Genomic DNA, 20692 nt, shown 5'->3' on the forward strand with positions numbered 1-20692 from the left:
CTTGTGACAGCACCAAATGGGGCAGTGCAAAAGGACAGGTAACCATGCCCATCTTATTACCATCTTATTACCAATTTATGGTATGGTAGATGGTACAATATGGCTGGTAACCATCTCTGCTGTCATGCAAAAGCAAAAGCATGCTGCTGTGTAGCGCTGCTGGCCCGCCTCTGTCAGCGGCATCTAGTACACATACGGTGACATACACAAAAGGCAAAACAGTGTCCATGGTTGCCACGCTATGGCGTATGCCAGGGCAATTCTGGGAAAACAGGCTTGAAATGATTGTCTGCCGTTGCTTTTCCGGAGGAAGGAATGACTGGCGACATTTACCCAGAATCCACCGCGAAAATGATTTCTGCCCCAGCAGGCACAGGCGTCTCAACCCAGAATTCACAGAGACAGCCTAGACTCAGTTAATTGTTCGCAAAAATGTATCTTTGCAAGGAATTCACTCCCTGTTTCCCATCTCACAGCTTCCACTGTCTCCAGACCTGCCACAGCATCCCCCTCGCAGAGGCTGGCAAAGATTAGGCGGCGAAAGAAAAAGACAAGGGACAAGATGTTCGAGGAACGTATGGGCTGCTACCTAGCAGAGGCGGACCAGCAGAGCCAGTGGAGGGAGACCGTCTCTCTGTGCCAGCGCTCACACAGCGAACGGGAGGAGAGGTGGCGTGAGGAAGACAAGCAGGCGACTGAAACAATGCTTGGACTAGTGAGGGAGCAAACGGACACGCTCAGGCGCCTTGTGGATGTTCTGCAGGACCGCAGGAGGACAGAGACACCCTGCAGTGTATCTGCAACCGCACTCCCCCGCCACAAAGTCCCATACCCCCCTCACCGAAAATAATCAGGAGGAGGGGCAGCCGGGGACGTGAATACTGTCACTGCACCACAGCACAGTACTCAAGTACCCAAAAGCTCTCATACCCTACAGTTGCCGAAGTCCTTCACTTCCAGACTCACAGTAGTCCCAATCCCAGTCCCATCCCCTAACTGTCTACGTAATTAATAAAAATGCTTTGCTGTTAATTACTGTTTCCGTTATGTTTTTTCAAAGAAGACTGTGTTTGAATGGGGGGCATGGGGAAGGGGGTGGTTAATTGCATAGGACAGTCACCTTTCCCAGGGTACAGACACGGGGGCAGGATCAGCAGCGGGTCACAGACACGGTGCAGTCAGTAGGCACCCTGGTCGGTTTTTGGAGGTGGTTTCCAGGATCTGTGTGGGTGGGGGAAATGTGACTTTGCAGCGGGGGAGGGCGGTTACAGATCTTATACAGCGGTCCTTGTCCTGGACCGCTGAGTCACACAGCTGAGGAATCTGTATCCGTCCTCCTCCACCACAAGGTCACATATCCGCCCGCACACAGAATTCCATAAAGAGGGATGGCAGGCTCCGTTGAAAGAAGCATTCCAGCACTGCGGACCGCTCTAGGAGCAGGAGCCTGTCATTCCTTGAGTTTAGAGGCGGTCTTTACATCACCGCACACCCTACCCAGCACAGCCTGCGTCCCAGTTTCAACCCTTTCACGAAAAGTCATGAATAAAGAAACCTTTGTTAAGTAATAATGGGACATGTATTTTATTTTTACACGTGTGCTGGAAGTGGGGGTAACGGGGTGAACGGGGTATGTAACCGAAGAGGAGAGTCAACAGTAACTGGGTAAAGAAACAGGGGCAGGTTCAGCTTCTCTGTAAAGAAACTGAACAGTCACAGGTCACGCTGCTCGCTGCTCGCTGGTATTTGAAGAGTTCCTTGTCGCTGTCCCAGGCGCCTGTATAGGGCTTCATGAGCAAGTGCATTAGCGGGCAGGCTGGGTCCCCGAGGATGACTATAGGCATCTGCACATCCACAACAGTTATTTCGTGGTCCGGGAAGAAACTACCTTCCTGCAGGCGTCTGAGCAGCCCACAGTTCCTGAAAACACACGCATCATGAACCTTGCCCGGCCACCCGACGTTGATGTTTGTAAAACGTCCCCTATGGTTCCCCAGTGCTTGCAGCACCATTGAAAAGTAGCCCAATTTCTCAGCAGCTGACTGTGGAAGAGGTGGACGATAAAGTGCGAGGAGGAGAAAACGGCGATGATCGCAGCGGGCTCCGTGCTTGCAGTGCTGTGGCGTCCGCGCTGTCACTGACCAGAAAAGTGCACGAACAGATTGCCCGCAGGCGCTTTCAAGGAGGGAGGAAGGGAGGTTGTGATTGACGGTTCAATGACAACACTTACCCAAAACCACCCTCGACACATTTCTCCCCCCAGCAGGCATTGGGGGCTCTACCCAGCATTCCAATGGGCAGCGGGGACTGCGGAAACTGTGGGATAGCTTCCCACAGTGCACCGCTTCCAAAGTCGACGCTGGCCCCGTGAATGTGGACTCAGAAATTCGAATTAGTGTATTTAGTATGGATACACAAATTCGACTTTATAAGGTCGAATCCACAAATTTGAACTAAGTTGATTCGAAATAGTCTTGTAGTGTAGACAAGGCCTAAGTGTAGCATGTTACATTTTTCTTTGTTGAGTTTCATTTTGTGGTCCGTAGCTCAGTTCTCTAATTTATCAAGATCCCTCTGAATTTTAGCTCAATCCCCCAAAGTGTTGGCAACCCTCCCTCCCAGCTTTTGTGTCATCTAAAAATGTGTTCAGTATGCTCTCTATTCCTACATCCATTAACAGAGATGTTAAACAACATGGACGCAGAATAGATCCTTGTGGAACCTCACTTGAGACCTCCCTCCAATCTGACATCATTCCATTAATAGTTACTCTATATCTGTCTGAGTACCCATAACTGACTGAGTGCTTCCAGGATCTAACCACATGCCAAACAGGAATTTGTTCTAAATTGACATATCTCATACAATTTAAATTTTATTAAATTCTTTCCCTTATGTTTTTCTCTTTATCATGACCCTCCCCTTTATTTCTCATTCCTCTTCCCTGCTCTGTCTTCACTTGACTACTAAATACCTTGTGTAAATTAAAATTAAACAGGCTGGGACAAAAGAAACTGACAATTATCTGAATAAACTGGGAATTTGAACAAGCATTCACATTTTCCAAAGCTACTCTAAACTGAACTTCCAAAACTTTTAAAGTTTAACCATAACTCATTTATAGGCTTGTTCCTGATTGTTAGGAGTTTCATGACCTAAATCTCTAAATATCATGTTAAAGATTAAACTCTGAGGGTCATGTTTAAACTTGCAAAGTTAAAGATATAATAAAATGGGTCGACACACTGTCTTTACCTCCTCCAACCTTACTGATTGTGCAAAGCCACTGCACTGTAGCTCAGTGTAACATCAAGCATTGCGCTGAGATTTCTCCAATAACTAGACATGAATCCAAAGCATTGCCTCCCTATGTTTTGTCCACAGTGAAACTCTCTACAACAGAGTGAATCTTTTCAATGTGATTGACATAGATGTGTTGGAAGTCATGAACAAGTCTATTAATGCAGTAGCTAGAATTGATAGTATGATCATGATTGCCCCATCAGCTATTTTTCTGAAAATAAATATGAATGCCAGCCACCCTGAACTCATGAGCAGCTCCAAAAATACACAAATCAGTGTGTGCTTGTAATGGATAGTGGAGGCAATTTCAGTTTCAAGCTCCCGAGTGTTTATCATTGGAGTAGAAAACAGATGAAAAGTAACCATTACATATATGTTTTTAACCAAATATCCACTCCCTGATAGCACTCTTTCTGATAAAAGAAACAAACAGTATATTAATAAATGTTCTGTTGGCAGGTATAAAGGCAGATTGATACAATATTAGATAGATAGATGGATAGATAGATGATATGCACACACAAACACTTTTAATCAATAATGGGGTTTGGATGGTCTTCCTTGTCTCTGACAGGGATTGGATCAGATTGTAAAAAAAAAAATGGCAGGTATTTTCTAAACCTTTAGTCAGGGAGGATATCTGGGGTCATCAATACAAGGTCTTCTCCTCCATTATCCTCAAATGTATATAATTTAAACACTACTAATCCATTAATACATTCTGAATATTTTTTTCAAAAGTATCAACTATTTCATCAAAAGGCCATAGTGGAAATTCCAGTAATCCCTACCAGAATCCTTAAAGTGCTTTCTTAGGCCTTGTCTACACTGGCAAGTTTCTGTGCAGTAAAGCAGCTTTCTGTGGTGTAACTCCCAAGTTGTACACACTGCCAAGCCACTTAGTGCACAAAAACTCCTCAGTTGCAGCATTGCAAAAAACCCATTTCGAGGAGAGTCATAAGCCTTACAGCGCAGAGGGTCCAGTGCTTTATTGGCAGTGTAAACACATTATAGTGCAGAAAGCAATCGATTGGCCTCCGGAAGTGTCCCATAATCCCTCAAGTGGCCGTTCTGCTCATTGTTTTGAACTCGGCTGCCCTGGAGACATGCGCCCCTCCCCTTTCAAAGCTCCATTTCTGACGGCCCTTGTGTGCTGTGCTGATCTGCTCCGGGACACAAAGCAAAACATTAATGTGGAATGCTCATGCTGTTGAACACAGAGGCAGGCGTGTGTGTGTGAGAGAGAGAGATTGCTGTGCAGAGAACCCAGGGAGGGAGGCTGGGGCTGATGTCGGAGTTTCCCCCTCCCTGTGCCTCAGGACTGGTTGCTTCCTACCGCTGTCTGAAAAGACAGCATGCTGACACACTCTCTGTCCCCCAAAAACACACTGTCTCTCCTCTCTCCCTCCATACACACACACACACTCCCTGTCACACACTCACCCCCCTTCCCCTTCAGTTGAAAAGCAGCTGGAATTGTAGTAGAATGCCCTTGGAAAAATGGGATTGGGAAACTTGCATTATGTGACGCTGTGCCTGCCCCAGGAGGCATTGCAAACCCTTCCCAAAGCACCCTCAGGACAATTGCACAGTGGGATAGCAACCACAATGTACTACTGTCTTTGCCTTTGCAAGAACTGCTAATGTGGATGCACTCCACTGACACAAGGAGCACAGTGTGGACGTGAAAAAGCGGTTTAATTCCAGTACTTTAATAAAAGTGGTATAACTTGTTGCGCATAAACATGCTAGTGTAGACATGCCCTTAGTTTCTAATGTAAGGACCAGTGGTCCCAAAAGCAGTACTTCAATTAGATTTGTTCTGTTCCCAAAACACTTGGCAACTGAGATCAGTTGAAAATTTCCACCTGGAATTTCTATTTCTATATGTATTAAATAGTGTTTACTACATGTCATCTCCAGCATTTATTTATGTGATATTCTGTTTCAGGTTTTTTGAGTCAATGAAGAACAAGTACTAAGACATAATATTGCACTTTACATTATATTTGATGCTATATTTTTTTAATACACTGGAATTCTGTCAATCTACTGTTAGTTAAATTCTCCTATATGTCCACTATTTTTTTTTGTTATTCCATTTTTTCCATTACATCAGCAATCGATTAAAAGCACGATTACCATGTTTAGTTCCATCTGGTACATTTACCAGAGTTACTCTATTCCATTAGGTTGAAGATGGGTGTATTCAGATGAGTTTAACTATTTGGAATTTATTTGGAGGGTATTATAAATTATACTCATTATACTATATGATGAATAATTAGAAATAAAATGACTTTGAAAGCATTTAGCAGGAAGAACATTGGGAATGAAGTTGTTCCAAATGAGGTAATTTAAGGAACCAAACACTCCACTGGGCACAATCTGATTCCCAGCACATGTTGCACTGGGAGACAATAAGCACAGAGAAAAATATTCACTGAGACTTGTTCACTGAAGCATATAAAAAGAGAAAAACATTCCTTATACATCTTCAGCTTCCCTAAACTTGTGTGGGAGCTGTGTGTCTCCAGTCAATGCAGGTTTAGGGGGTTCCTAATAGCTCTATAACTGTTTTATAGGGAACTAAACCCTGGTGAATGAAGCCAACCATGCATCTAGCAAGCAGGTTGTTAAAGTCCTCCTCCACATTGTTAGATAAACCCTGCAAACAGAGCAGAGATTAGAGAGAGAGGGGGGCCACCAGCTGAAACTGCCAGACCTATTGGTAATTATCAGGCAGAAGTTCCAAGGGAAAGCACAGTGAAAGAAAATGGATCAAATTCCCTAATATGGGGCAGAAACTGCAACAAAGGAGTTCAAGATACTGGGAATGTCCCTAGATGAGCACCCTCACTAACTTCCTTCTTGCAATGGGAAACCCTATTCTTTTTGGTATGGACTTTTGGCTGTAGGAAGTCTGAATCTGTTCCTATTTCTTCTTTGGAACTGATGTAGATCTTCCAGGTTGGATTGCCTTCCATTTTAAAACTATGACTTCAGAAAGTCATCTTTTCTTCTTTTCATTAGGGAAACTGGCAATGGGAGTTTTTTTCTGTGTAGTGACAGGTTCTAGGGTAAATCTTGCCCCCCAGTACCAGAATGAAAAAAAAAAGTAATTTCATAGGTTTCTTAGGTTATATGGCTCACAGGTCTGGTCCAACATGTCATGATTTCCTAATGAGACGTTAGCAGGAGCATACTATGAAAAGATGTATGACTTCTCCTCCATAGTTAAGGTTGAAGCAAGACTCCTATTATCAAGACAATTTTCAGTCCCGTTCCTGTAACTTGATAAAACAAACAAACCTGAATCAAACAAACCTGAAATCTGGCATGCCACAGCCTACCATAAAATAGATTATTTGCAAATTTTGAGTATATTTCTTGATAAGGTATTTGTATATATAATTTTAAGAGGTAGAACTTAAAGCTATAGAACAAAGAAAATCTTAATCTTTTTCTCAGGCTCTATTTAAAGGTATTTATCTGCAAACTTTAGGATGGTCTTATCTTTTGTTTCTATGGCCTGGTCTACACTAGGAGTTTATGTCGAATTTAGCAGTGTTAATTCGACTTAACTGTGCACCCGTCCACACCAGAAAGCTAATTAGTTTGACCTAGAGGGCTCTTTAGTTCGAATTCTGTACTCCTCCCCGACGAGGGGAGTAGCGCTAAATAATTAGGCTGTGTGTGGACAGAAATCGACCTTAGTAGCTCCGGGAGCTATCCCACAGTGCACCACTCTGTTGACGCTCTGGACAGCAGTCCGAGCTTGGATGTTTTGACCAGCCACACAGGAAATGCCCAGGGAAAATTTGACACGCTCCAGCGCCTTGTGGATGTTCTGCAGGACTGCAGGCAGGAGGACAGAGCACCCCTGCACTGTATCTGCAACCGCCCTCCCCCGCCACAAAGTCCCAAACCCCCCTCACCCAAAGTAAAAGAAGGAGGGGCGACAGGGGCCTTGAAAACTGTCACTGCACCCCTGCAGAGTGCACAAATACAAGAAGGCTCTCATTCCCTAAATGTTGAGAAGTCCTTCCCTTCCTGGCTCACTGAAGCCCCAATCCCAGTTTCATCCCCTAACTGTGTAGTTGATTATTAAAAGCAGTTTGCTGTTAATTACTATTTCTGTCAAGTTTTTCTACAGAAGACTGTCTGTGAAGCGGGGGGGAAGGGGGTTGTTAATTGCATAGGACAGTCACCTTTACCAGGGTACAGACACGGGGGCAGGATCAACAGCAGGTCACACACACAGTGCAGTCAGTAGGCACCCTGGTCGGTATGGGAGGTATTTTCCATGTTCTGTGTGGGTGGGGGGTACGTGACTTTGTGGCATGGGAGGGCGGTTACAGAACTTATGCAGCGGTCCTTGTCCCGGACCACAGAGCCACGCAGCAGGGGAATCTGTAACCGTCCTCCCCCGCCACAAGGTCACGTAGCCCCCGCACACAGAGTCCCGAAAAGGAGGGATAGCAGGCTCCGTTGAAACAACCAGTCCGGCACTGCAGACCGCTCTAGGAGCAGGAGCCTATCATTCCTCGAGTGTAGAAGCGGTGTTAACATCACTGCACACCCTACCCATCACAGTCTGCGTCCCTGTTTCAACCCTTTAACGCAAATTCATTAATAAAGAAAACGTTGTTAATTAACAATGTTCCATTAACTTTATTTTTAAACGTGTGTTGGAAGGGGGGAAACGTGGTGAACGGGGTATGTAACCGCAGAAGAAAGTCAACAGTAACTGAAGCAGGGGCAGGTTCAGCTTCTCTGTAAAGAAACTGAACAGTCACAGGTTACCCTGCTCCCTGAGGAACCTAGCTTTCAAAGCCTCCCGGATGCACAGCGCTTCCCGCTGGGCTCTTCTAATTGCACGGCTGTCTGGCTGAGCGTAATCAGCAGCCAGCCGATTTGCCTCAACCTCCCATCCCACCATAAAGGTCTCCCCCTTGCTCTCACAGAGATTGTGGAGCACACAGCAAGCTGCAATAATGATGGGGATATTGGTTTCGCTGAGATCCGAGTGAGTCAGTAAGCTCCTCCATCTCCCCTTGAGACGTCCGAAAGCACGTTGAATGATGACAGTTACCCAAGACCACCCTCGACACATTTTTCCCCCCAGCATGCATTGTGGGGAAATCCCAGAATTCAAATGGGCAGCGGGGACTGCGGGAACTGTGGGATAGCTTCCCACAGTGCACCGCTTCCAATGTCGACGCTTGCCCCGTTAATGTGGACTCACAAAGTCGAATTAGTGTCCTTAGTGTGGACACACAAATTCGACTTTGTAAGGTCGATTCCACAAATTCGAATTAAGTTAAATCGAACTAATCTGGTAGTGTAGACATACCCTATGAGTAGTGACTTTCACTGTTTTGTGTAGATCTCTTGGAAACTTAAAGAAATGTTGATACCTATTATCAAGTACATATAAAATTCTGAATGCCTCATACAGACAAATTTTATAGGAGTTACTTTTATATATCCTTTTTAATCTTTTAGAAAGGGGTGTGTGTGTATGCAAGAGCAATTACAATGTACATTTAAAAACATGATTAATTCAATAGTGAGTGTGGATCCATGCACTAAGTTAAAAAATATATCAACACCCATACATGTATGTAAACATTTGGAAATAGCAAGTTTCATATATATGCAAATATATTAAATGTCATATATATGTAAATGAATAAATTCCTATTCTATATGTATGTGCATATATTTATGTGGAAATTACAGCACATTTCTAAATCTTGTTGCATATTATGTGTGTGTACAAATAAAATATCTAAAAAACAAGATTATAAATTATATAAATCAAGCACTCAAAACTTTTTTTAAACTACCACATTTGACCCTGTGAAACATTAATATGATCCCTGGTACACATGCTTCATAATAGTCTTTAATTACATAATCATATATTATTTTTTCACAGGACCACTGCCTCATTCAGTGCATGGCATGGATAGTGCTCAGGGAATGAGGTATGTTCAATATTTTATCTTCATTCAGTTGGCTGCCCTTGCCTTGTTTACTACATGCCATCCAGAGCCTGCACTGACTACAGAATTCATTTCCTCATGCTACAAGGTGGGTGAGCTAATATATTTTATTGGACCAGTTTCTCTTGGTGAGAAAGACAAGCTTTCGAGCTTACATAGAGCTTTTCAGGACCTGAAGATCAGCTGTGTGTAAGCTCAAAAGCCTGTCTCTCTCCAACAAGAGCTGGTCCAATAAAAGATATGACCTCACCCGCTTTGTCTCTCCAATATATCCTGGGACCAATGCAGCTATAACACCACATCATTTCTTCATTGTCTTTTCTATGGCAAAATTGTAGTAAGGCCGTACGACCTGATCAAGACTGTGATTGGCAGTTGCATGGTGTTGCTCATATGAAGTAATCATACTGACCTTATTACTGAGATGGAGGGAATAATCAAATACTGTTACAGAGGGGTGTACAAATACTTTATCCGATGCACTCAATGAAGTAGGCATCAAGTGAAAAAATAGTAAGTGAAAATGTAATACTACATATACCCAAAACAACAGAATATGTTATATGGGCAACCTAAATCCTGAAACTTTAACTTTTCAGTCCTTGACTTTGCAACCTAACATTCTTTAATTTTTTTAATTTTTTTTTTAATTTGCTAGGTTTTTTAAACAAGTTAAAAAAAGCCTATTATATACAATTATAACATACACTCATATCATGTATCATTCGTAAGGTTTGAACCCTGACCCTTAGTACTAACTATGCTAGCTAGCAGCAGGAAAATGTGTTTATCGTAGAGGAATGGGCCACTGTGGTCCATGAAAAAAATAAATGGTCTAGTGCCCAAACACTGTAGATCTGTCAAGATATCAAGGCTTTCAACCCAGACTAATGTGGCCCTAGTAACGACTCCTCTATTTGGGCCATCTGACCCCCAGTCAGATATGCGTACCCATGGAGAATCCTCCATGAGATCCATGTGTGAAAGAAAGATGCCTTTAGGAATGCAGCTGTCCCTGCTTTCCATGTGGGTAAGAAAAAATATCTGTGCCAATCAGAATGATACAATCTGATAATTAATTCTGTTAGTACATAAAGTAATAATTCAAAAAGTAGAAAGTATATAGTAAAAATTAGTTAAATAATAACTGTAAATATTCATACCCTTAAAGTCTTGGCTTACACCCAGCCAAATATTTTTTAATCTGACCTATCATATAAACAAAATAAACAGAATAACTCCTAAATGTTAGTCTTCAAAATGTACAGTTAGGATATCTAACCTATTCACTACTTCCATAAAATAGATAACTATTGACTATTATCCCTAGCAATTTCTATCAACCACTCAACCTTAGCTTTTGTTTGGTGTTTCAGTTGAACTGTGGTGTTAGTTTCATAGTTATGCACATGCATTTTTCAGAAGTATAAGAATATTTAAAAAGCTGTCAACCTCAGGGCCTGATCCTTTGTCTTTTTTAAGTTTGTGACAAAGCTTCCATTGACTGCAATGGGACAAATAACAATCCTTCACATTTCCAGTATCAGCGGGGTAGCCGTGTTAGTCTGGATCTGTAAAAGCAGCAAAGAGCTGTGGCACCTTATAGACTAACAGACGTATTGGAGCATGAGCTTTCGTGGGTGAATACCCACTTCGTCGGATGCATCAACACATTCACATTTCCAGTAAATTATATGTAATATTTGAGTTCTATTACATAGTGACATCTGGTGCAGGGCAAGTTTGTTAGTATAGATACAGAATTAGAATGTTTGGGGGGTTTGAGTTAATACATTTGTTCATTGTTCTATATTTGTAAAATATTCCTTTTGCAAGTACTCTAGAAGATAACTGTGATATAGTGAATAATTCTAGTGTATTGCTGCTATTTTGCATAATAAGTTCAATCCACTATATGTTTTGTCAGTACTCCTGTGTTAATGCTTTTATAGATTTAAGGGGCAAAGTTAAGATTGAATGAGTAGTATGAATTGGGTGATTAGTGAACGGTCACTTATTACATTGTATTGGGGAATTGATTGGATACCATAACTGTACATTTTCACATACTTAATGGGGTTTTATGTTCTAACACGGAGACCTACAAAGTTTTGATTACATGTTAACACCTTTTCAACCTTAATTTAGCTAAGTATTTTGTGTGAGGTATAGGACTGAGTGAGTGATTGAGACTGATTTTTGTTTATGCAGCAGGGAAGGACTGTAAAGGGGGATCTCCTGAGCACTCCAAGTAGCTGGGTGCAGTACCACAGTCCTTTTCTCACCCCTGGTGCCCGCAGTAGGCGGTTGACCAACCCTTGGCAGGTCTTCAGTGGCTGGGCCTTCTGGCCAAGTCACAAGGTCCAAATGAACCCATTCCGGGTGTTAGAGTCCAATAACTAAGCCATCTATTTGCCCTTGCTAGGGTTTTCAGTCCCAACTCCAGGCCTTTTAAATTCAGTCCTTTGTTCAGGCTCCAAAATAAAGCCTGTCATTTTTTGGAGTTTACACCACTTTACCTATGGCCAGTGGGGGAATCTGGGCCCACCCATGACTCCAAATTCTAACCCAGGAACCCTGTACACAGCAACCACATACTGCTTACTCCAATACATCACCACTATTTCCCTAGGACTCCTCCAGCCTGGCTCCTTTTATCTCCAGCCCTCTGTCAGAGTCAATATCTCCAAGACAGAGAGGCACACCTTTCTTCACTCTTCTGGTCCCAGCCTGGACCTAACCTGCTAAGGCCCTGCAGTTCCTTTTATCTGAGCTTGCTTGGCTCTGATTGGCTGTCACTAGCCCTTGTACCCCATGGAGGATAAGGTCTATCTAGCTTTCAAGATGGCTGCTCCAGTGTAGCCTCTATAGATAGGATTGGCAGTAGGGGCAGCTCTATGTATTTTGCTGCCCCAAGAACGGCAGTCAGGCGGCTTTCGGCAGCATGCTTGCAGGAGGTCCACTAGTAATGCAGATTTGGCGGCATGCCTGCGGGAGGTCTGCTGGTCCTGCACCTTCAGCGTACCCGCTGCCAAATTGCCGCCAAAACCATGGGACCGGCGGACCTCCCGTAGGCATGCTGCCAAAGGCTGCCTGACTGCCACCCTCACGGCAACCATCAGGCCACCCCCCGCGGCTTGCCGCCCCAGGCACGCGCTTGGTGCGCTGGTGCCTGGAGCCTCCCTGATTGGCAGACCCACCTTTGCTACTCTTTTCTTCCCACATTGCCACTTCCTGGGGTGGGGTGTAGCAAAGCAGCAGGGTCTCCAGCATTGGTCCACAAAGGCCTGGTACACCCTATCACAAGGATTCTTGCATATAACTACAAAATGGCAGAATGTGGCCTTTTATTTAAAGTAGTAGCAAAAGAGATTGTATCAGCCACCCTGCCACAATTGTGAACAATTACTTTTCTTACCGTGGACCAGCTCAACATGGTGTTTTAGAATCATAAACATCACATCACACCAGCTAGTAAGATAATATAGGCATGAATAGAGGTAGTGTTATTGTTCAAACAGAATGTTCATCTGTGGTAATGATAAACATGTCTGATCCTGTGCCTGAAGCAATTTTAGCATTAAACTTTAGTTGGATAAGGGCAAAAAGATATGTCTTTATAATAAGTCTGGTTGTTTGCATTTCTTGTTATTTGTACTGTGCCAACCTCAGTGTTTTCTCATTTTCTTCTACAAGGCAGCACTACTGAAAGAAAAACCAATCAGGAAGATTCAAATCTTTAAACAGACAAACTAAGTAGCCACAGGGTTTGATTTCAGAAGCAATATATATTAACAAAGCACAGGAAGTTTCCCCATTTTTTCCTAAGGTATTATAAAACTCAAGTAGAATATTTAGAAACAGACGGTTTCCATTTGTCCCAAGCTAACAACATTCTGAGAGCAAAACACAAGAATTGTCGCTGTTTACAAGGTTACACTGATAATTTGTCTCATCTGGATTTTTGTTTTCAATATTTTATACTTTTCTTGTAAGTACAGTTGTTGTAGTGGGGGGATTGGGTTTTCCCCAAAGCTTTTACCTTTTTCTATAGGGGAGATGCAAACATCAAACAATGCTGAATTTATTTGTGTAAATATACCATTTGGAATTATTATGCAATGAAGATTTTAATCAACATTATCAGACTTGGGTCCCTAAAGTAAGGGATCTAAGTTTGAAAATGTTGTATTGTTGTTATATTATAAATCCAATTGTTGGTATATTTCCATAAATAAACTTAATAAATCTAAAAATACTGGAAGTAAGTATTTCAGTACATTTAATAATTATTTACATTGTAAATATTAGATTGAAACATTCTTATAAAAGAAGGTACAAAGCAATATACTCAGTAAAATTTAAACACAAGCCTACATGCTAGTATACCAGTTCACTGGAAATTAACAAGAGTCCAGATTCTTCCCTGAGAGACACCTTGGCTTACTCTGATTGTCTCACTAAAATCACCGGGGCTATTTGAGTAAGTTGAGTGCAATTTGACTCACTCTCTGATATCTGGACAGTTTATTTCATTGTCTTCCCCTGTCTTGACCCTCCCTCCCCGCAACACACAACTTTGAGTTTTTTGCACATAAAGCAGCTTACTTTGCTATTTTGGGGCCCAATTCCATTTGAAACAACATCAGTTGGAGTCTTCTCATTGACTTGAATGAGAGTTGGACCAGGTCCTTTTATATATAGGCCTAACCTCCCTCTGTGAAATTTCATCAGCACATACAGTGGCTCACACTTACATTTCACTTCTAAAGGCTCTTCCCAACTATGCTCCAAAATACATCTCTGATCTCCTTTTACAATTCTCTGCCCTCATTCCACCAACATATGGCCCCACTGACTTCAGAGTGCTAGGATTTTCACCCTTTTGTCTAAACACTCCCATATTTCCTTCTTCTAACCACATCTTTGACTCATTCCATATTTCCCACTGTGCCTGAAATACCCTTCTTATCCCAAGGCAGCAAGCTTCCACTGACTTCCTTCCAATCCCTTCTCAAAATACACTTAACCTTTGTGAACTTAGAAAACTATTAAAACTGCAAGTACTGAACAAAAGAAACACTTGCCTTGCTGATTACATTTTTACACATACAGCAGCAATATTTTACACTGTCAAAGAGTCAGAGTATGACAGTAATGAGGGAAAATTATTTGTCCTGTATTAGTAACAGCTTACTATTAAATTTGCTAAAAGGTAAGGGCTGTGTTAAACTAACAGCACTGCTCATTGCAGCAACAATTCTATACAACAACAGAACTCACGTAAAATTCATTTGTATGGAAAAGTGTCATTTTAGAATCTTGAACATGTGACCTATTCTGTGAAATTGTTGTTGATGGAACTAACAAATCAACGGTATACTTAACTAATTAAGAATACTAATAGCACAGACAATTTTACAGAAACAATATATTAGATTTTAAGCCATATTTCAATTATTTTGTTGAGTTTATATACTCCAGATTAATTATTTTACTACATTAATCTGTTTTAATCATGGATAATTATTCAAACTTTTGGCTAAAATATGACAGTATTTTAAAAAATGCTAAATCCCATCAACTCCCCAAAGACAATTGCATTTAATGATTACAGTAGATCTATCCTCAAGCCACCAACTTTTTAGTCAAGATTTTATTTTATTTTTAACAAGTTCTGTATGTAAAAATATATGGAGAAAACAGTAAAATATTGTAACTATATCTGTTGTTAATTCACACTACAGTTTATTGTCATGAACAAAACGTAAGATACATTCTATAGATATTTTTACTAAAGAAAAGGCTAAGTTTGTTTACCTTTTATTATATTTTCTATGAAATTTAATTTGATTCTATCTTAGTTAAATGTTTGTTTTTGCAGTGCATCAATCAGGGGAAAAAATCAGTTTTGCAGAGTATATCACATTCAAAAAATACAGAAAAAAATCAAACAGCATTTTTTCTTTTGAAGGGATGGGTCAGATTCAGCACTGGCTTAAAGGGGTACAACTTCCTTGATTCTATAAGAATATGCTCATTAGGAATCTTTGTTTCAGTTTTGAGGCGGCTCCAAAGTTCTATCCCTCCCCCCCTTGCTTTATTGCTGTTTCTAAAAGTTTAATGTTCCACCTGTTCCAAACAAATTGGACTAAAGATAGTGATAATGATGCATACTATTTAAGATAGTTGCTGAGCTACTGGTCAGAGATTTCTGACTTGGCAAATTATACGGACCCTTTATATGTCTAGAGTGTTTGTTTGTATTTCCTTATTTTTTTATGCTTAGTGTGTTTGTGTTTAAATAAAACAAAGCATCTGATTAAGACTGCACTTGAAATTCATGGCAATAGGAAATTTCATCTAGCATTTATATGAACGTTAGGTTTGCCTTTATAGTAGTTTTGAAGAAATTCAGCATCTAGCTAGACATTAGTTAATGGACACTTAAGATAAAGTGTTACCTCTTGTAGCTGTTCTCTTACATAACTGTTCCCTGTAGCTTGTGGAATTCAAGGTTAACTGGAGGTCAGACTGCACTTTACATGTTTAAGAAAACATACAAAGATTTTGCAGTGATATTATCATTAACTACAGCCTGACATGACATTTAAAAATAAAAAGGTTGTAAACCAGAATTTTGTAGTGTTTTTAATTTAATTTGGATTTATTCTTCACAAGTAAGGATAGTTGATGTACAGTAAGCAACTTCCTTTTAAGTCATACAACCACCTCTGAGGAAGGCATACAAAAGTGTGTATTTTATTTTCATATATATACATATGCAGGTAATGCTGTTTGAGAAAAATCTAATTTACACAGCCAAAATCTGCATATAGTAACCATAAATGTGAAGGATGGAAGCCCACCTTAATCATGATATTTGTATTGCTGCTTTATAATTTTAAAATATATTTTAATTGGCCACTGTATTACAATATTTTTTAAAATGTGTTTTAATTGGCCACTAACAGACAACTCTCATGGATAGGAACGAGATTAAATGACACACCTTAATCTGGAGGCACCTTTTTATTTTGGGGGGAATTAAGTGCTTCCTGTGATAATTTGGTTGTAAGGCATCTTGTTGAAACAAGAACAAAAGCAAATATGCATTTGAAATATCTGAGAGATCTGAATTCTCCTGAAAGAATAGAACTAAAATTTTATTCAATACAACTATTTCTTTGTTTCATTACAGTTTCATTTAAAAAAAAGTAATGGTGTAATTATAAAGGTACTTTAACTGTGGCTTCCATATGGCAGAAGAATTTCTAAAAACAGAATCTAACTTTCTCCTCATGCCTCCAAAATGAAACTAGAGCAAGACATAATATTTATCCAATTGTTGAGAAAATGTTTTTGTAATCTCCAGTTAACTTTCCCTTGCACAGGAATGTAACTTCATAATTGGTTGTTACCAAAGCTAATGACATGTGAAGGGTTAACTTAGTTTAAGGTCAATATGTATCGCAAAAGTGTTGCCTAAAAGACTTGGAAATGTATTTTAGTAAAAGAAAAATTACTTTAAATATCTATTTTAAAGAAAACCTTAGTAAGAGAACCGATTCTAAATTTAATTCTTATCAGTATTTTAAATTCCTATATTACAAAATAGTCTTGTTTCCATGAAATGCTTTATATTCTTAATCAAATTTAGGTATCTAAGTAAAAACTGCTGGATTTTCTGCAGTGCTGTGCACCTCTACCTGACCTTCCCGTTGACTTAAATGGGATTGGTAGTTGCTCAGCACCTTTGAAAATTAGAGTAATTTTATTTCGTGTATAAATATGGGTTTGGGCACCTAATGTTAGGCTCCCAGATTTGAAAATATGGACCCCTGTATTTTTTTCTGTAGCTCTACAAATTCAGGAACTCCAATATTCCCCTTAAACAGGGCCAACCATGGATCAATGGCAAAACAAATAACAGGGATGAGTATATAGAATGGATATTTTAAGTGCAATAGTTAAAATATTTAATCCACCTCAAACAACAGTTAAGGTAATCCCTGTTGTCATGCATAGGGATATATTGTATTAACCTCTGGGGTTGACCATGTTGATCTGATCAATACATATCCATTCCCCAAAATTACTTATGCTTCATATTTCTACAAAGGACAGAAAGTAGCATCCTTTTTTGTTGCTGTGGGGAGGATACACACACGAGGAGCTAACTGAATTAGAAAGGATCTACAATTCGTTTTTCTTCAGACCTACATGCCAAAAATATTTCTAGCTGGGATGTATTGTGTGAACTGAGCGACTTTTTTTTCTTTAAAAGGCATTATAACTAGTAAATAGTAAGCATAGTTTTCCTACAATGTTTGATAACATCATAGTTGGTAAACTGTTGTCCAGCTGACAATAGATTCCTTTTCTTTTGTTCCATATTCATTAATAAAAGTACCCTTATGTAAAGTTATTCCTCCTCTCCCAGATATATATATATATATATATATATATATATATATATATATATATATATATATATATATATATACACATACACTCTTTCTTCCCATTAGTTCTTTGGCCCTTATTATTCTGACGAAAATGGGAACAAATTGCTCTAAGGAAGACAAATTCTTTAAGAAAAGAGCGAGGCAGTTAAAGAGAACAACCAAATTGCACAATATGCTGAAAGGTTGACTAGTACGCCTTTAAAAATGAGTTAAGTTTAGTGTAAGTGCATCTCTCCTCTTAAGATATTTTAATGTTTAGCCACAACCCTCCTCTCCCCCTCCCGCATCCAAGCATAGTGGAGGGATTTTTGTCTTGTCAACTAACCCCCTCTAGTGCTGAACAGGCTGCATATGACCTGCGGGCTGCTAGCAGCTTCCAGGCTAGGAAAGCTCTTCGCCGCTTGCTGCACACACATGCACGCACACGCACGCACTCAGTATCACCTCTTCTCAGGAGAGCAGCTGAGGAGGGGCCGGCGAGAGTCCGAGCTCTTCCTTGCTCTTCACCTCCCCCCTCCACCTGCCACATTGTGCTCACATTTAGGACCAGCCGCATTACTGCGATCCATTTCTTTTGGTTGGGGGGAAGGGTGTTCTGCAGCGAGCAATGCCCGCTGCTTGCCATGTCCGCCTGCCCAGGGAGACCCCCCGGCTCTGCACGTCGGACGCCAGCTCGGAGCCATCCCGCGGGCGCTAATGAGGGGTGATCGCTCCAGAGGCGGCAGAGAGGAGCGGCGGCAGCACCCAAGGCTGCAGCCGACCTGAAGGCAAGGCAGCCCGGGAGAGAGCCGCCACCCCCGCACCGAGCGCCGCCGCCGGATTGCTGCTCGCGCCCCGGCACAGAGGGAGACCGCCCGGGGGGCAGGCGCCGGGGCTCCTGCGCGCTGCAAGTTTTGCCGAGGTGTGAGGCGGCCCGGGGAGCTGTCCAGCTTTCTTCAGCGTCCTCCAGCCTCTGCCGGGGCGGGGGGCCCGAGGGCTGCAGCTCCCTCCGGGCTGCGGGAGGGGGGCGGCTGCACCGCCTCGGCGTCGGCTCTCGTGGGGGGCCCGGGCGGGATGGGGATGCTCCGGAGCAGGAGGCTGCCGCCGCTGTGGGGGCTGGTGCCGAAGCTGCTGCGGGGCTGACGGGGCTGGCGGCGGCAGCCCGGGCGGGAGGGCAGCGAGCTCCCACGCCCCAGGCAAAGTTCCCGGAGCGGGCCCGGCTCCCGCCAGCGGCTGCGCTCCAGGGCCCCCCCCGCCGGGACGGCAGCTCCAGCCCTCTGGCCGCTGTGGCTACTCCTCCCTCGGCCGCCCCGGGACCCCGCCAGCGGATGCAATTACTCCAGCCTCTGCAGCACCTGGCGGCAGCCCTATCCGAGGCACCTGGCCGACTGGACCCTGCCCTCCGGCGTTGGGGGCAGCAGCGTTTCCCACTGGCCTGGAGGAGGAAGGGGACCTGAAGCCCGCCCCGCCTTCCCGGGACCAGGACCAGGACCAGGACCAGGACCAGGGGGCGCCGGCACCAGCCATGGGGGGTTGTGAAGCGAGAGGTTTGCTCTGGAAATTTGGCCTGTTCTTCCCTTTGCTGACGGCGTGTCCGGCGGGCTGCAGCCAAGTCTCCAGCAACCAAGGTAAAGGGAGGCGCGGCGGGGTGGGCTTTGCTCAGATCAACTTTTCTTACCTCTAGGCACCTGGCTCTGGCAGTCGGGTGCTGGCAGTAGCCATGGCAATGACGGGAGCAATATGCTTATCCTGCACGGCTGGGGGTACTTCGCTTTCCCTCTTCTAAGAGGGCGAATTGGTTGCCCCACTTCGGGGACTGAAGGGCGATGTTCGAACTCTCGAGCACCAAGAAGAGGAACAAGTTCAGGGGGATTCCGCAGCCCCACCGACAGTGGCTGGTCCAGGGCTCTCGGAGGAAATGCTCTCAGTGAGCAGGAAACGTGGCACTGATTAAAAACCTCAATGAAACTTGTGAAGACCTCCGTTCTTTAAGTTCACATGTTACCTACATACTGTTATTTTGGCTCAAGTGAGATCTATGGATACAGGCAGCAAATAGATTAAATATTCTGCCCATTTCGGTAAAATACAACCTGTGTCGTCTTTGTAGGGATTTCTCTTGGGTGGGTTGACTGTTTCTGGTACAGATACTAGGAAACAGAAATACCTGTCTTCTTCGTTTGTTCTCTATGCATGATTTGGCAGGTAACTCCCTCAAAGGCAAGTAGATGCCTCTCTTTAAAACTTAGTGTTTCTGGAAAGGAAGCATGTAGTGTGTGTTTGAGGTGGGGGGAGGTTGAATATTAGAACTGTTTTATTTTGCAGTAAGGGACCAATCATACCCTCTGAAGTCCACAAAAAAACTCCCTTGGGTTTCAAAAGGGATAAGACTGAACCCTAAAATACAATGACTAGAAAAGTGTGCCATCCTGAATGAAATTGGTGTGGTATTAAGGGGACTTTTTTGCCCTATGATAGCAATATCAGAATATGTAGTGTAGAAAAGAATCTTAGTCTTGACGTAATTAAGATCGTATCGGGCTTTCTTTATCAATGTCTGTTTTCATAAGTACATAACTGTACATACAGTAGAACTTGATCTAGGCTGAAAGTTGGCACAGAATGGTAGCATATTTTTATTTAAAATTTGAATTATAAGATGTGCTTTCCTCTTATTTAACTCAAGAAGCACATTCAAAAATACTTTTGGAAGCTCACAGCATCTAAAATGAGATGACTGCTCCCTCTATTAAGAAATCATAGAAAGATCTCAAGATGACATTTTAAACCTTATTTTGCACACGTGGCAATTCATGGTTGCCCAAAATGCTTATTTAATATATTATCACAGGTACATGCCACTTATGTATTACTTGACACAATATATTTTACCCCCTTGGCTACAGTGTAGTCCATGCTAAAATGTAGTCT

General features: G+C 42.3%; 1 protein-coding gene across 1 annotated transcript in view; it reads left to right on the forward strand.

Annotated features, from left to right (window-relative positions):
• Positions 1-19262: 19262 nt before the first annotated feature.
• The window catches only part of LOC123361802 (ephrin type-A receptor 6-like), a 328870-nt gene continuing 327440 nt past the window's right edge, over positions 19263-20692 (forward strand). Inside the window, exon 1 of the mRNA XM_045001950.1 lies at positions 19263-19389. Within this exon, the coding sequence (XP_044857885.1) occupies positions 19287-19389 (103 nt within the window). The 5' untranslated portion in view covers positions 19263-19286. The remainder of the gene's footprint in view (positions 19390-20692) is intronic.

Source organism: Mauremys mutica, chromosome 1, assembly GCF_020497125.1.
Source record: "Mauremys mutica isolate MM-2020 ecotype Southern chromosome 1, ASM2049712v1, whole genome shotgun sequence".
Lineage (NCBI taxonomy): Eukaryota > Metazoa > Chordata > Testudines > Geoemydidae > Mauremys > Mauremys mutica.